At 40.8% G+C, this 13,427-nt stretch overlaps 1 protein-coding gene across 1 annotated transcript; it reads left to right on the forward strand.

The window, feature by feature from the left end:
- Nucleotides 1-4,969: 4,969 nt before the first annotated feature.
- cdc45 (CDC45 cell division cycle 45 homolog) lies at nt 4,970-13,010 on the forward strand (the record flags this gene model as incomplete). The annotated part of the gene is made up of 18 exons (XM_080738370.1): nt 4,970-5,020; nt 5,127-5,186; nt 5,843-5,935; nt 6,143-6,280; nt 7,103-7,249; nt 7,909-7,967; nt 8,049-8,097; nt 8,186-8,247; nt 8,358-8,408; nt 8,623-8,742; nt 8,898-9,029; nt 9,325-9,423; nt 9,587-9,748; nt 10,957-11,095; nt 11,194-11,277; nt 11,381-11,499; nt 12,195-12,271; nt 12,946-13,010. The coding sequence occupies 18 exons, from the start codon at nt 4,970-4,972 to the stop codon at nt 13,008-13,010; spliced, it is 1,707 nt and encodes a 568-aa protein (XP_080594496.1).
- Nucleotides 13,011-13,427: the final 417 nt, after the last annotated feature.

Below are 13,427 nucleotides of genomic sequence, written 5' to 3' on the forward strand. Positions count from 1 at the left end.
TACTAGTACCAGCTGCATTATATCAGGTGGTTGGGGGTAACATCATTCAGTAGGCAGGAGTAGATTGTTGGGAGCTGAAATAGAATCAGACCCCTCTGTTGAAACTGTGTGGGGTTGGTCTTGACTGTAAAGGCCTAACCCCTCCTGGTATGTGGTGCTAACTTTCCACTGCTGCTGAGGTTTTATATCCTGTTCGTAGAAAATGTATTCTCAGCACTTAAGGGAAGGGTTTTTTCCTGCTATTTATGTCTCTGGGTGTCTGTGTGCTGTTTCTTACTGTCAACAGCTTGATGGACAGACAAAGCCACAGAACAGATGATGGTTTAGTTTGTTCATCTTTTTTGTGTTTCACTTTTTGTCCGGGTCATTCCTTTTTTCCGGATGGTCTTACACAGGAACTGGGGGGGAAAAGCAGACATTGTCCTGTGTCGATCCACATAAAGCCTTGATGGATCGAAGCACTTTGTTTATTGCTGTGAATTGAGCATAAGCAATCAGATCACAGTGGCTTTAGACCAAATGTTTTGGCAGAAACAACAGACTACTTTGTGCCTTTGTTTATTGCATTGCGCAGTGGTCCTCTGTTAACCAATTATTGACCATATTTAACCCTAGCATGACATAGAGCAAAATGGCTGCCACGTGAATATGGTCAATGAACTATACACTGCTCATGGTGGGGAATATTTTCTTGAAACTTTACACTTTTACAGTATGTTGTAGAAATTACTTGGGTCAATATCTTAGCTCATGATTGTTGTGCAGTCTATTTATGTTTTAATATGTCTGGATATAGATTATGTTTAAAATAAAATATGCTGCCTTTTATTATTTACCTCAAATGTTTTTCAGTTTTTTTCTCTATAGATTTAAATTATGTTTTGTTTGGTGTTTGATGGGTACAAATGTTTCCAGTTAAGGGGACAAAGCCACAATGCATAACTGAGCGAACTGCAGTTGAGAAACTGAATAAGAAACAATCTTTTACAGATCATTGAGACCAATATTTTATGTCTGGATTTTATGTTGCATAATGCACAAGTCACTAAAAGTGCTATATTTAATTTGTTTCTTTTTTTCTCTTCTTTTTCTTTCTTATTTTTTGGCATGCCGGAATTAACTTGAATTATTGAATTATTTACATGTGTACCCCAATGTGAAAATAGTATTTAACGTTTAAAAGAAATGCAATCTTTCACAATTTGGGGTAATTGTTATACATAAAATACCTATTGCACTCCACTGCTCTTTGAGTAAATACTATAGATGATGTCATCATGCATGCTCCACTGGTAAAGTATAGTACTCTTAATAGGTCATCATCATGCCTGACCTTGGTATCTATGGGCCCTAAAGCAACTCCTCCATTTCTCTGGTGTGATTTTATTTTTTCCATATCTATTTCTTTCTTTCAGATCTGAAGGTAGGGTTGTTGTTGTTGTTAACATCCCCAATTAATCATCATGTTTTCTTTTAGATTTGCTACGGTAGTCAGGGATTTTTAAAAATGTGAAGCTAGTGCTTTGTCGTGCTGATTACCATAGCTTATTGGACACTTATGCCTGATTTGTACATGGTTGCTCACCGTATCACACACCCAAAAATACACCTACAAGTTCACAATGTATTGGGCTGCAAAACGTGAGCTTGTAGATCGGCTATTTTGGCTGTGCAACAGCAACGTGCAACTAATTAAATCAACCTTAATGACTGCTCCTGTGGACACAGTATCCTGATTGTACATGTGATGCTTTTCATGAAACTTGGTGTTTCTAAATAAACTTCTCAAATCTTTGCATAGTCAGTTTGCTTGTTATGAACCCTGATATGGCTTATGATCATATAGCATGTGGTAAAATATATAGTCTTTTCATGTCTATTTCCTGCTCATTCACTGAACTGTAATCAAGTTTGCCCTGTGGACCTTTTGCTATCATTTCAAATTGAATTGTATCAAGGAAATCTTGACACAATTAAATATAAGAATTATAGAATATATCAAGAGGTCTGCAAGGCAATACCCAAGTGTATCAAAAATGCATTAAAGCTTAATTAAGTTAATTAAAATGCTAATAACTTCAGTCTGATATCAACTTAATTATGTTAATTTAAGTAGCAACGTTGGCCAGAGGTCAGTGCACTAAGCCATATTGCCTGCCAGGATCTTGTTTATACCAGTGGTTTTCAAAGTGGGGTCCGGGGACCCCCAGGGGTCCATCTTGAAGGGGTTCCAGGGGGCCCCATGGGAGTGACACGCAGCAAAGATCGTCAGGATTCAAATCTGCAGCATGTTGTCAGGTAGGTGCCCGGACCGCTACACCAGCCGTCCATGTAAAGTCTAACCACTTTAACCCTATTATACAGTATACTATCCATATTCAGAAATAGCTGATCTACAATCTCACGACTTCTGGGGGTCACCCCTGGCACAAAACCTTTTCAGATCGGGGTTCACAGTCAAATATTACATATCAATTTAGGGGTCATTCACATGAAAATGTTTGAGAACCACAAGTAGGCCATAAGCCATTCTTCTCAAAGTGGAGTCCGGGGACCACAGGGGTCCTTGAGGGAGTTCCAGAGGGTTCCCAGCTTAAATGATAGTTAGGCACCAAATGGACCCTTATGGGTCTGTAACTCGGAGAGAGTAGGCCTTAAATTAATATTGATTTTACAGTATAAATTGGGGTCCCAGAGATAGAAATACCATAAATGGGGGTCCGTAGATTAATGCAAGCATGTCAAACTGGGTTTTTTTTAAATTAAAAACGTTGAGAATCACTGTTAGAGCCCTAAAAATCTTCTCCTATATGCGGGTCCCTGGCATATCTTTAAAAAATGGGGGTCCGTGGGTTAATACGTGTCAATTTGGGGGTCCTTGAGACATGAAAACGTTTAAGAACCAGTCTGGCACCCCATATGATTAAAACATATATAAAAATGGTGTCATTCTTTAGTGCTGGATTTGTGTTGAATTGTGCCGTAAATTTTATAATTTGTGTTGGTATCATTTTTTAGATATTTTAAGTTATAGTTTGCTGAGCCTTGCACCCCCAATTTTTTGGCTCCAAATCGGGAAAAAAAGGTCTCATTCTTTAGTGCTGGATGTGCTCTAATTTGTGCCGTTGAAATCATCAATTGTGTTTGCCAGACCCATGAAATGGGTAGGCCTACATAAGCAAATGTCGGTCCGGGTTTTCTATATAAAGGGTATATATGATGATGACATGATGATGACATGCCTACAAAAGGCATGATGTCATAAATGATGATGACAGACAGGGGGTCTGGCACAACCAGGTTGACCTGGTCTAGTTTTATATATACTAGCCCTTACCCGTTCAAAGATATGAGCTCCGAAATGATGTGCAGTGTGTGGGTTATGGGATGTGCACTGTGCACACAGTATATGAGGGATGGAAAGTAACTTTAACTGGTGTTTGCATGATAATATGTAGGCGCATCAATGTAAGAAATACCCGTTTCGTTTAATGGCTACAGAGATACTGTGTTCCACCCCCCCTCCCCCCACACCCCCCCCCCCCCCCCCCCGCCCGCCCACCCGCCTGCACACACACACACACACACACACACACACACAGAGCTGGTTAAACATGTTGCCTCATGCTAGATGCAGAATTGATTAGCCTCAAGCTAGATGCAGAATAGATAGTAGATACACCATAAAAATGCTAATATCCAGCATACGATTTGTGAAAGTGACAAACGGGCTTTTCAGATCAATTGCTCCAGCCACTGAGGAGAAACGCTGTTTCAGACAGACAGACAGACAGACAGACAGACAGACAGACACTCACTCACTCACTCACTCAGACAGACAGACAGACAGACACTCACTCACTCAGACATTCGCAAAATTATAGTAAAGATATAAATATTGATATCTATACTATAATTTTGCGAATGTCTGAGTGAGTGTCTGTCTGTCTGTCTGAGTGAGTGTCTGTCTGTCTGTCTGAAACAGCGTTTCTCCTCAGTGGCTGGAGCAATTGATCTGAAATCGCATCACCATTAGCAGATGAACACACCTAACATAACTGTGAAGCCCGTTTGTCACTTTCACAAATCATATGCTGTATATTTGCATTTTTATGGTGTATCTATATCTATTTAGCCTACGGGGGGGGGGGGGGGGTTGTGTGTGCGGGCGGGCGGGCCCTGTTACAGATGTTGTCCAAAAATCATGCAGATCGGTACACAGCATCTCTGTAGCCGTTAAATGGAACGGGTATTTCTTACATTGATGCTCCTACATATTATCATGCAAGCACCAGTTAAAGTTACTTTCCATCCCTCATATACTGTGTGCACAGTGCACATCCCATAACCCATCCACTGCACATCATTTCAGAGCTCATATCTTTGAACGGGTAAGGGCTAGTGGTTATGAATTAGCAGATTTAGCAGCATCACAGTGGTGTGGTGTGGCCTACAGAGGGCAATGTAGGGCAGCAGTGCTTAATAGTAGAACATAGGAGCAGAACAGTGGTGTTATGTAGAATAACTAAAAAGTGATAGCAGCACAAATTCACAGAGGTACCAGTGACCTCTGCCATAAGCGGATAAGCCCAAGGTCAAGTCAGAATACACATACAGACCATAGAGTTATAGATACAGACAGACAAGTACACCTCCAAGCGAGGTTACACTGTTCCTGGATCGGTTTGACTGACTGGAGGCTGAACGCACTCTGTTCGGGGGTTGTCTTACAACAAAGTAGCCAATCAGACGCTGTCTGTACTTGCCCCACCCGCTCTGATTCGTTGAATGTGATGAATGGTTTTGGCGGCACATTTCTAACAAGGAAGGAAGAAAATCGACAACAGCGAAGGCTCTGACAACACTACTGAAACATTTGTTTCAAGTCGTTTATACTTGTGTAGTGTTTTATGTATTTTTTATCTCGTCGTGAAGTCTTTTAAATATACATTGTCACATTGCGGATACGATGTTTGTTACGGACATTAGAAAGGAGTTTTATGACGTTGTCGCCAACCAGGTGCGAGTTGTTTATGCTACGTTGGCTAACACAAGATAATATGCTAGGTTGTAAATGCGTACAATATTATTGACAATATACGTTTCTTTCCCCTGAAACCTTTCAGAGAGTCGCCCTTCTGGTTTCATCAGACATCGATGCTCTTTGTGCCTGTAAGATATTGCAGGTAAATTAAGGAGTTTCTGTTTAAATGATTCATCTTGTACACTTGTTTACTAGCTAGTGGTGGGCTGGAGTTACTTGTGAGGATTGTTTATAACACTGGTTCTCATCAAACCTTTTCATGTCAAGGACCCCCAAATTGACACTTATTAGCCTGCGGCGCGGACCCCCATTTGAAAAGACATGCCAGGGAGTGGGACCCCCATTAGAGAATGTTTTTACTCTAGCAGTTATTCTCAAACATTTTAATTTAAATTATCCCCACTTTGACATGCATTAGGCTACGGACCCCCCATTTAATGGCATTTCTATCTCTCTAATCTCTGGCCCCCCAATTTATATTGAAAAATCATTGTTCATTTAACTGAGAGACTGTGACAGTGTACCCATTTTCTGAGTTACAGACCCATAAGGGTCCATTTGGTTCCTAACTATCTTTTAACTGGGGACCCCCTGGAACTCCCTCAAGGACCCCTGGGGGTCCCCAGACCCCACTTTGTGAACCACTGGTTTATAAACTGCCACAATGTAGACTAGCTGTTGACATTAGCCATCTATATATCTACTTGGGTATTTAAAATGTGTTCATTGTCAGTGAAAAAGCTTTATTAAACTGTTAGCAACAACAACAAACTGACCTTACTGTTTACTTGTCCTTAGGCGCTGTTCCACTGTGACCAGGTCCAATATACACTGGTGCCAGTTACAGGCTGGCAAGACCTGGGCACTGCTTTCCTTGAACACAAGGAGCAGGTACAGTAATTGGTGTTTTGTGACCAAAACGGTGAATGGACATGACTGAAAATAACTTAATGATGAGAGAGAGCTGTTGATAGTTCAATGTCATTTGAAATCATGTTTGACCTCGATTTTTCCACTACATACTTTGGTTTATTAATGGTTGTACCTCAGCGAATGTATACTTAGTTTAAACGTCTTCTTTTTTTGTGTGTATTGTAGTTTCGTTTTTTTGTTTTGATCAACTGTGGGGCCAACGTTGATCTCCTGGAGACACTCCTACCAGATGAAGACTCCATCTTCTTCATATGTGACACCCACCGGCCTGTGGATGTGGTCAATGTCTACAATGACAATCAGGTGGGATAGCATTGGGGTCTAAAATGCTGTGCACTCAAAAAATGTTATATTTATTAACAAATACAAATTTCTATTTATACAACACAATTTACAAAGTGTGCTACTGCTACATTCTCTCTCTCTCTCTCTCTCTCTCTCACACACACACACACACACACACACACACACACACACACACACACACACTCACAGATTTCGGAGGTAAACGTGCAAGGCAGGAACAAACCTGCTCATAGGGGTTAAGTGTTTTGATCAAGGACACTTCAACACTGAGTAGGAGCCCGCTGCTCTAGTCCAGTGGTTCTCAACCTTTTCAGGCCGGGACCCCCAAAATAATCATGTTTTAACTGGGGACCCCCCCCCCATCCTGACAAGCACTAAGAGTTGAGTCATTACATTTTGTATAACACGGTTCACAATATCTGCCTCTAATATTTGATAATTTGGCCAGTGTTTAATTTGTCATTTTAGAGGTATTAAAAAGTCCTTAAATTGTCACTTTATAAATGTGCAGATACCCTCTATACACTTACACTTTATGTTGGTTTGTTTACTGTTGAGTGAGAAAACAATGTTGCACATTAAGCTAATCATCTGGGGACCCCACAAAATAGTCCCGACCCACAGGTTGAGAACCCATTTTTTACTGATTATTCTATCGATTACCTTTTCCATTAATCAAATAATCGAGAAGCATGTTTTTATATTTTATTCTAAAGTTGGTCATACAACAATGTTGGCACAAAAATAGCTGATCAATTCGTCAAATCACAATGCGTCTCTTCCCCCCCAACATGTATAAATCTCTTGTCTTTCTCGCAGATAAAGCTTCTGATCAAACAGGACGATGACCTGGGTGTGCCCTCTTACGATGACATCTTCCGTGATGAGGATGAAGAGGGAGGTGACTCTGGGAATGAAAGCGACGAGGGCACAGAGCCTTCTGGGAAACGCAGGAGATTTGAAGACGTGCGTGTTGATAGGGAGCTTTTATCAGGGTTCCCACGGTCATGAAATTCCTGGAAATATTTTGAAATTAGAAACATATTTTTCCAGTGCTGGAAAAGTTTTGGAATTGATCAAGGGTCCTGGAAAGTCCTGGAAAAATAGCTATGCATTGTCTTTGGTTATTGATTTTGTTAATACCTCTGAAATGACAAATTAAACATTGGCCAAATTGTCAAATATTGAGGCAGAAATTGTGAAAATAGAAGATCTACATGCTCACAACGCCTCGCAACGCGAGGCGTTGTGAGCATGTAGATCGTCTATTTTCACAATAAAACCGTGTTATACAAAATTCCTCTGCTCTTAGTGCTTGTCAGGGTGCACGGGTCCCCAGTTCAAATATGATTATTTTGGGGGTCACGACCAGAAAAGGTTGAGAACCACTGCCATACACTACCTGTCTTTGGGCATTGCGCATAGCAGTAAGCAACTCTTTATTGAGCTGAATTATTGTTATATAGTCCTGGAAATAGGGTTAAATATTCTGGAAAGGTTTTGGAAATTAATTGGTAAAGATGTGTGGGAACCCTGTTTTATATTCACGCTTGCAAAACCCTGCTCTGCTGTGATTGTGCTGATGCTAACCAGCGACTCTATCGTTTGCCATCATGTCATTGTAGGGAGCTGTGGAAAGGAGGATTGAAAGGCAGCGGGCGAGGAGAGAATGGGAGGCACGCAGGTAAAGTATTCTCTTAGGCGGTGACGAATGTTGATAAAGTACAGTGCAGACGTTAATGCTAAAATTGCGCTCATTTCACAGACGTGAGATCTTGTTCGACTACGAACAGTATGAATACCACGGTACCTCTGTGAGTATATTAATTAATGTTCACCCTTTATATTAGCTTTATTTTAGCCTAATGTGCCTAAGAAAACAAATGTTTTTCCTCTTGTCAGGCTGCAATGGTGATATTTGAGCTGGCCTGGGTGTTGACTAAAGATACCAAGGATATGCTGTGGTAAGCTATTGCTGTAAATGTGGCTTTTCTGGCATAAGAAGCATACAAAAATCTCAACTATATTTGAGACATTTTCTTAATTGTGCATGTACTGTTTTGATGTTTTGCAGGTGGGCTATCATTGGCCTGACAGACCAGTGGGTTCATGATAAAATCACAAAGTAAGAATATGTTGACCATTTCTATGTAGTCACATACAGAACTAAAAAGAATTATACTAACTGTTAGAGCGTGATGTTACTACATTCTCTGTCATCTTGTCGTAGCAATATCATTTTCATATGTTATAGTTTGGAGGAAAGTAGTCACACACTTGTAGCCAATATGATAAATAATCTTACTATAATACCAATGTTTTGTCCTCATCTCTGTCAGCATGAAGTATGTGACAGACATCGCCACCCTGCAGCGCCACGTCTCCCGTCACAACCACAGGAACGAGGACGAAGAGAACTCCCTCTCCATCGACTGCATGAGGATCTCTTTTGAATACGAGTATCCTGGATACTAGCATGGCAACATTTTCCCCTGCACCAACAACACTTTGTTCACTACCTATGATAGGAATGATTGGCATTGGTACCTTGTATATTTGTGGTTGCGTCCTCTCTCCCTCTCTTTGGCGTTTCTCCTTAACTGTGGCACCCCAGTCTTCGTCTGACACTCTACCAGCACTGGTCTCTTTATGAGAGTATTTGTAACTCTTGCTACACGTCCTGCAACTTCAAACTGTGGTCTCTGAATGGACAGAAGAAACTCCAGGAGTTCCTAGCAGACATGGGGTGAGTCCTAAGAATGAGCATACACATGATGAGGATTCAGCTAAAAAGGATTGGTATTATTACATGGTACTGCAAAAAACAAATGTTTCAGTCATCAGCAGGTTGTAATCACACGATTTTAGGATTCAATGTTTATGGAGCAGGACTAGGAGTCGTCGGTAAAGTGACATTTGAATATTGCCATCTCTGCCACGAAACCTGAATTAAATAACCTGACCTGCTGGAATAGATGTTGGGACAATATTATGCTGTGTTTCTCACTAGCACTTGGATGTTTTGTGTACTTTCTTTTCAGTTTGCCATTGAAGCAAGTCCGTCAGAAATTCAACTCCATGGACATGTCAATCAAAGAGAACCTAAGGGATGTTATAGAGGAGTCTTCCAATAAATATGGGTATGTCCTAGATAAATTCACAACAGGAATGACAGTTAAACAAACTACTTTCTCTAGAATAATACATTTACAGTATTTATATTAGTGTGTGTGGGTGTGTAATATACACACACTTCTAGTGGAAGTTGCAATTCCCATTGTCTGTGTCACACCCACACACCAGTATGAAGGACATCCGTATCCAGACGTTTGGTGTTCACTTCGGATTTAAGAACCGTTTCCTGGCCAGTGATGTTGTGCATGCTGCCACTGCCTTGCTCGAGAACACGGAGAAAGATGAGGGTGCCAGCGACAACTTCATAAAGGCTCTCGACTGCCTTTCCAGGTATATTTCACAGGAACACAGGACATATATCGGCAGGATTGATGCATTGCTCTCCTTGACTGCAATTCATATTTAAAACTGAACTCAAAAAAACGTTCAGTGTAATTTATTGCGACCGTCAGGGAGCAGTTTACTATGAAAACCTCCACCGGCCGTCCGTCACACGTCACACCTTTGTTTGTGTACGGTGTGATGTCATATATCTTCAGTATGACATCACACCACATGTGTACACAAACCTTTGTGTACGTTGCTGTGGCAACAGTCTGTTGTTGCTGGTCTGTTAGTGTACGTTAGCAACCACCTTAGCAACCGTGGTTTTACCCTAGCAACCAACTGTTTACCCTAGCAACCAACTGTTTACCATAGCAACCATGTTTTTTTACCCTAGCAACCAACTGGGCATAAAAGGGATTCTGTTAGGGATCTCCATATATGGGCATAAAAGGGATTCTGTTAGGGATCTCCATATATGGGCATAAAAGGGATTCTGTTAGGGATCTCCATATATGGGCATAAAAGGGATTCTGTTAGGGATCTCCATATATGGGCATAAAAGGGATTCTGTTAGCTGTTAGTGATCTCCATATATGGGCATAAAAGGGATGCTATTAGGGATCTCCATATATGGGCATAAAAGGGATTCTGTTAGGGATCTCCATATATGGGCATGAAAGGGATTATGTTAGGGATCTCCATATATGGGCATAAAAGGGATTGTATCCCAGATGATGCCCTGTTAGGAGATCCACACTAACAGAATCCATATATGGTCCTACCGACAGCTGCTATAAGCCAACCCTGGCGATAAGGTCTGAGTCGAAGAAATGCTTCTTTCCTGGCAAGAATTGCCCCTTTATACTGTAGGGCTCGTTTGTGTATTGTATGACATCACGCCACATCATCGGCTGAGGACTGTGTGATGTCATCATATCTCCATATATGGAGACATAAGTTGCTCATGCCCAAATATGGGCTGGTGAGGTCAGACTTAGTGTGATGCGTAGGTTATCTCCATATATATGGAGATTCAACTTCAATGAGTAACCATGGCAAACTGTCAACTGCCCGTATGTCTTGATAATTGGTAAAACAAACTTTTGGCCTATTTGTGGAGATAAGCGACCAACGGTCGCTTATCTCCCGATTAGGGAGTCTTACTGGTTTAGTAGATGGTAAATGGTTTTCTCCCTGTCTCGCCCATGCAGGAGTAACCTGGAGCGGTTACACTTGGGCATCAACTTAGCCAAAAAGAAGCTGATGGCCATCCAACAGACGGTGGCCAGCTGCATTTGTACCAATCTCATTGTGTCCCAGGGACCTTTCCTCTACTGCTACCTCATGGAGGTTGGTGCACGTCTGCATAACAATTGTATATGTGTATCTTGTGGCTTCTGCATCCTCTGCAAACTCTAATCCTTTCCTCCATTATATGTATACATTAGGGCACCCCCGATGTGAAGCTGTTTTCCAAACCCATGGCCTTAACTCTGCTCTGCAAGTACCTCCTGAAAGCCTTTGTCCGTTCTGTGAGTTCCTCGAGGCACGTCGCCGTCCAAACATAGAGGAAGCTCTGCTTGTGTGCGGTGAACTCATGTGTTAACGTCTCCATGTCTTCCTCTTCTCAATCAGACGAGGAACAAGCGCTGTAGGCTGCTGCCCCTGATCATGGCTGCTCCCCTGGATGTGGAGAAGGGCACTGTCATCATTTTGGGCATCCCTCCAGAGTCTGAGACCTCTGACAAGAAAAAGTAAGGGCCCTCTGAGTAGAGCTGCATGACATCAATAAATCAGATCACCGGTGTCCTTTTATGATTGAAAATTCAGATACATGGAAGTAGATTCCCCCCCACCCCACTATGTATTGCAGGGGTCTTCAACGTTTTCAGGCCAAGGACCCCTTAGTTGAGAGAGCGATGAAGCAGGGACCCCACAACCTGTTCATAGATTCCATTTAGTTTCATCGTTTGACAGCACAATCATCAGTGTATTTTGGATTCATGTCAATTTGTGTTTTCTGATATTTAACCACTTGAACCTGAAATACTTAATAAACTTGACCTTTCACTCTGTACTTAGTCTGCTCATTTTACCCTCTGCTAAAGTGCTCCGAAAATGGACGCTAGTTGGTTGATATAAAAAAGGGAAAGAAATCTTTCTATCACTCAAAGATTTGGAGGACCCCCTGTAGTAACTCTGAGGACCCCCTAGGGGTCCCGGACCCCCTGTTGAAGACCCCTGATGTATTGTATGCTTGTTGGGTTAGTAAATCAGGGATTATTATTTTTATTTCTTTATTTCTTTATTATTATTATTTTTTCCCCTCTATTATTATTATTAATAATTTTTTTTGTACATGATATTTATGCAGATTGCGTTTGTTGTTTACATTCGTGCATCTATTTCATATGCATTTGATGACTCTGAAATTTTTCTCTTTCACTAGTTTTTTTGGCCGGGCTTTTGAGAAAGCTGCAGAGAGCACCAGCTCCAGAACACTCCATGACCACTTTGATACATCAGGTAAGCAAATGGATAAATGCCATAATGTTGCATTGGTTGATTGACTGACTGAATACTTTATTGACAGGTTTGATTGAGCCCTGGGTAGTGTGGGGGGCTGTGTGTGGGGGCTTGTTTTCAATCTGGTCCATGTTCAATGCATTGATTTTCTTCACATTGGCCTCTAGGTGGCAGCCCTGAATTGAATTCATTTAAACTTCAGTCAGACCTCTGAAACAATCAGACACTACTGAGTATTAATGAGTAATTGTGACCATAGGATATCTTTCACAGTTCACACCACAAAGTGTATAATCGATAGTGCATTATGCTGTTGTAATATTTTCGTCCAAAATCTATAGCTGCCAGTTTTCCTAATTATGGCAATGATTTCAATTCGATTTTCTTGTTTTAAATGTACAATGTACTTCAGAAAGCCTCAATGTGGATTAATATGTTGAATATAACAGATTTACCCCAGGCTGCCTCTCAGTCTGAATATCACAGTAAATGATTTCAAATGAATAGTATTGTACTGTATTTCAAAAACTGCTTGCATAAACCTCTCCCAATGATGTCTTATTACTGTAATAAGTCTCTTCTAAAACCTTAACATGGTATGGCCCACATGCCACTGACATGACCAATCCTTTTAGTCATACACTTTTCTTTTTCTGACCCATTTTCTTCTTCAGTAATTGAACTGAAGATGGAGGACAGGACCAAGTTTCTGGATGCACTGATCACCCTCCTGTCATGAGGATTTGTCACGCTCAGTGGAACAAGGGCAGGCCTCCGAAAGTGCTGCTGAATTGTACCTTACAACATCAGAAGTGTGATTTGCAATCACTCTTAGAGGTAGAAAACACCATTATTCAGTATCTGAGCCTGATAAATTGGACTATATTCTGTATTTGTGCGTGGTTTTATTTTTATGAAATGTGTGAATATATTGTATTCTTTATCCTGCGTATGGTATTAATCTTTTTTTTTTCTTATCAGATTTATGTGTATATTGTACAGTGATGTAAATTTAGTGTTTTAAACTTTCGTAAATACAGTGATGCCTTTTTCTTTTCATTTTAAGTGATGGTTGTGTCATACCCTTTACATGTTTAATAAATCATTTTAACAGCACATTGAATTGCTTTTATTATCTTTATCATATTATGGATAT

Source organism: Nannobrachium achirus (genome assembly GCF_963921795.1).
Source record: "Nannobrachium achirus genome assembly, chromosome: 12".
Lineage (NCBI taxonomy): Eukaryota > Metazoa > Chordata > Actinopteri > Myctophiformes > Myctophidae > Nannobrachium > Nannobrachium achirus.